General features: G+C 37.2%; 1 protein-coding gene across 1 annotated transcript; it reads left to right on the top strand.

Annotated features, from left to right (window-relative positions):
• The first annotated feature begins 2186 nt into the window (after positions 1-2186).
• LOC123644936 (40S ribosomal protein S4, X isoform-like) lies at positions 2187-3401 on the top strand. Its single transcript, XM_045561425.1, has 2 exons — positions 2187-2429; positions 2763-3401. The coding sequence occupies exons 1-2, from the start codon at positions 2187-2189 to the stop codon at positions 3339-3341; spliced, it is 822 nt and encodes a 273-aa protein (XP_045417381.1). The 3' UTR covers positions 3342-3401.
• The last annotated feature ends 1226 nt before the right edge of the window (positions 3402-4627 follow it).

Consider the following 4627-nt stretch of genomic DNA (forward strand, 5'->3'; position numbering starts at 1 on the left):
AGGCAAGCACTCAAAACTACACAAATCATGGAAATTAAACAACCTGCTGCTCAATGATGCTTGAATCAAAGACAAAATTAATTTGCAAATCAAAAGATTTCTTGAATTGAATGACCAAGAGGACAGAAGCTTTCAAAATGTATAGGATACAACAAAAGCAGTCCTAAGGGGAAACTTCATAGCCCTAAATGCCTACCTTTAAAATACAGAAAGATGCAAAATTAACAGCTCAATGTCACATCTCAGGGAACTAGAAAAAGAAGAGCACACCAAGCCCAAATCCAGCAGATGAAAAGAAATAACAAAGTTCAGAGGAGAATTAAATGAAATGGAAACCAAAAAATAATACAAAGGACCTCTGAAACAAAACATTTGCTCTTTGAACAGATAAACAATATTTATAGAACACTTGCCAGATTAACCAGAAATAGAAGAGAAAGGACTAAAATAAACTCAACCAGAAATGTAAAAGGAGACATTACAACTGATAGCACAGAAATACAAAATAAGTTCCATGAATACTACAAAAACTTCTATGCAAACAAGTTAGAAAACATAGAGGAAATGGATAAATTCCTGGAAACACACAGCCTTCAAGCCTGAATCAGGAAGAAATAGAAGTACTGAACATACCAATAATGAGATTTAAGCAGTAATAAAAAAAATTACAACAAATATAGCCCTGGACCAGATAGATTCATAGCCAAATTTTACCAGACCTACAAAAAAGAGTTGGTACCTATCCTACAGAAATTATTCCATAATATCAAGAAGGAGGGATTCCCCCTTAATATTTTCTTTGAAGCCAGTATCACTTTGATACCACAGCCAGGAAACACCACAATAAAAAAATGAAAACTACACACCAATATCCCTTATGTACATAGATGCAAAAATCCTCAAAATTCTAGCAAATTGATTTCAACAGCACATCAAAAAGATAAGTTACTATGATCAGATGGCTTTCATCCCAGGGATGCAAGTACTATTTAACATATGGAAATCAATAAACATTATTCAACACATAAACAGAAGCAAAAACAAAGACCATGTGATCATCACAATAGATGCAGAAAAAGCATTTGATAAAGTCAAGCACCCTTTCATGATAAAAACCCTCAACAAACTGGCATAGAAGGAACATACCTCAAAATTATAAAGCCATATATGCCATACCCACAGCCAATGTCCCACTGAATGGGGAAAAGTTAAAAGCATTTTCCCTAAGAACTCGAACAAGACAAGGGTGCTCACTGTCACCACTTCTATTCAACACAGTGCTGGAAGTCCTAGCCAGAGAAATCAGGCAAGAGGAAGAAATAAAGTGTATCCAAATTGTGAAAGAGGAGGTCAAACTATCCTTATCTACTGATGATATGATCTTGCATCTAAAAAGCCCTAAACACTCCACCAAGTAACTTCTAGAATTGATAAAGAAATTCAGCAAAATCTCACATTATAAAATCAATGTACACAAATCAGTAGCACTTCTATATATTAATAACAGTCAAGCTGAGAGTCAAATCAAGCACTCAATATCATTTACAAAAGCTACAAACATAATGAAATACCTAGGAATATACTTAATCAAGGGGCTGAAAATTCTCTACAAAGAGAATAACAAAACCCTGATGAAAGAGATCGCAGATGGCACAAACAAATGGAAAAATATCCTATACTCATAAATTGAGAAAATCAGCATTGTTAAAATGTCCACACTGTCCAGAGTTTTATACAGATTTAGCACAATTTCCATCCAAATGCTAATGTCATATTTCACAGATTTAGAAAAAATAGGACTACCCTTCATTTGGAACCAAAATGGAGCCCAAATAGCCAAAGCAATCTTATGCAAAAAGAGCAAATCTGGAGACATCACATTACCTGACTTCAAATTATACAACAAGGCTATGTTAACCAAAACAGAATTGTACTGTTATTAAAGTATCATGTATTTAAGAGACATATATCAATGGAATAGAATACATGACACAGAAATAAAACCATCTACCTGGAACCAACTGATTTTTGACAAAGCAGAAAACAACATACATTGGGGAAAGAAAGCCCTACTAGATAAATGGTGCTGGGAAAACTGGATAGACACATGCAGAAGACTGAAAAAAAGCCCTATCTTTTACCATATACAAAAATTAATTCAACCTCTTTCTGTTCCTAGAGCAGCCATGGCCCGCGGTCCCAAGAAACATCTGAAGCGTGTGGCAGCTCCAAAGCATTGGATGCTGGATAAATTGACCAGTGTGTTTGCTGCTCGTCCATCCACTGGTCCCCACAAGCTGAGAGAGTGTCTCCCATTCATCATTTTCCTAAGAAACAGGCTTAAGTATACCCTGACAGGAGATGAAGTGAAGAAGATCTGCATGCAGTGGTTCATTAAGATTGACGGCAGGCCAGGCGCGGTGGCTCAAGCCTGTAATCCTAGCACTTGGGAGGCCGAGGCGGGCGGATTGTGTGAGCTCAGGAGTTCGAGACCAGCCTGAGCAAGAACGAGACCCCGTCTCTACTAAAAAATAGAAAGAAACTATATGGACAGCTAAAAATATATATATAGAAAAAAAATTAGCTGGGCATGGTGGCACATGCCTGTAGTCCCAGCAACTCGGGAGGCTGAGGCAGTAGGATCGCTTAAGCCCAGGAGTTTGAGGTTGCTGTGAGCTAGGCTGACGCCACGGCACTCACTCTAGCCCGGGCAACAGAGTGACACTCTGTCTCAAAAAAAAAAAAAAAAAAAAAAAAAAAAGATTGACGGCAAGGTCCGAACTGATATAACCTACCCTGCTGGGTTTATGGATGTCATCAGCATTGACAAGAATGGAGAGAATTTCCGTCTGATTTATGACACCAAGGGTTGCTTTGCTGTTCATCGTATCACACCTGAGGAGGCCAAGTACAAGTGGTGCAAAGTGAGAAAAATCTTGGTGGGCACAAAAGGAATCCCTCATCTGGTGACCCATGATGCTCGTACCATCCGCTATCCTGATCCACTCATCAAAGTGAATGATACCCTTCAGATTGATTTGGAGACTGGCAAGATTACTGATTTCATAAAGTTTGACACTGGTAACCTGTGTATGGTGACTGGAGGTGCTAACCTGGGAAGAATTGGTGTAATCATCAACAGAGAAAGACATCCTGGGTCTTTTGATGTGGTTCATGTGAAAGATGCCAATGGCAACAGCTTTGCCACTCGGCTCTCCAACATTTTTGTTATTGGCAAAGGCAACAAACCATGGATTTCTCTTCCCCGAGGGAAAGCTATCCACCTCACCACTGCTGAAGAGAGGGATAAGAGACTGGCAGCCAAACAGAGCAGTGACTGAAATGGTCTCTAGGTGACATGTTAAAAGGGTGTTTGTACTTAATAAAAGATTAAGTGATAAAAAAAATTAATTCAAGATGAATAAAAGACTTAAATATAAGGCACAAAACTGTAAAATTTCTAGAAAAACTCTTTTAGACATTGGTCTGGGCAAAGATTTTATGGCTAACATCCCAAAGGCAAATATAGCAGTGACAAAAATAAATAAATGGGATTTAACTAAATTAACAGCTTCTTCATAGCAAAGGAAATAATCAACAGAGTTAGTAGACAACCTACATAATGAGAGAAAACATTCACAAACCATATATCTGATTAAGGGGTAATATCCAGAATCTATAAAAATTCAAACAAATTAGCAAGGAAAAAGTAAACAACCCAATTAAAAAGTGAGCAAGAGACATGAACAGAAGATTTTCAAAAGAAGATAGACAAATGACCACGAAATATATGAAAAAATGTTCAACATCACTAATCATCAAGGAAATGCAAGTTAAAACCACAACATGATGCCACCTTTGTCCTGTCAGAATGGCCATTATTCAACAGTTAAAAAATAATAGATGCTGGTGTGGGTACAGAGAGACATGCACACTATACCCTGTTGTGGAACTGCATATCAGTATAACCTCTATGGAAAACAGTATAGAGATTCCTCAAAGAAATAAATGTAGACTTAGCATTTGATTCAGTGATCCACCTACTGGGTATCTACCCAAAGGAAAAGAAGTCATTTTATCAAAAAGATACCTGCACTCAAATGTTTACCACAGCACAATTCACAATTGCAAAGAGATGGAATCAACCTAAGTGCCCATCAATTTGTGAGTGGATAAAGAGAATGCAGTATATATACACCATGGAGTACTACTCAGCCATAAAAGGAAATGAAATATAATGTCTTTTCCAGCAACTTAGATGGAACTGGAGACCATTATTTTAAGTGACATATCTCAGGAATGGAAAAGGAAACACCGCCTGTACTCTCTACTAATTGGGAGCTAAAATACAGGCTCACACAGGCACAAAGTGATGTAAAGAACATTGGAAACCAAGAAAAGGGGGAAGGGTGGGATGTTAGGAGTAAAACTTTACCTATCAGGTACAATGAACATTATTCTGATGGTGAACATATTAAAAGTCCCAACCTAAGCATTATGTAAGCTATCCATATAACAAAATCATTTGTACTCCCTTAATATTTTGAAATTTAAAAAAATGGAAAAAAAATGAATAAGTTAAAAATGATCCATTAATGTAACCACCACTTAAGCATGAAGTTGCACT

Source organism: Lemur catta, chromosome 1 (genome assembly GCF_020740605.2).
Source record: "Lemur catta isolate mLemCat1 chromosome 1, mLemCat1.pri, whole genome shotgun sequence".
NCBI classification, from domain to species: Eukaryota; Metazoa; Chordata; class Mammalia; order Primates; family Lemuridae; genus Lemur; species Lemur catta.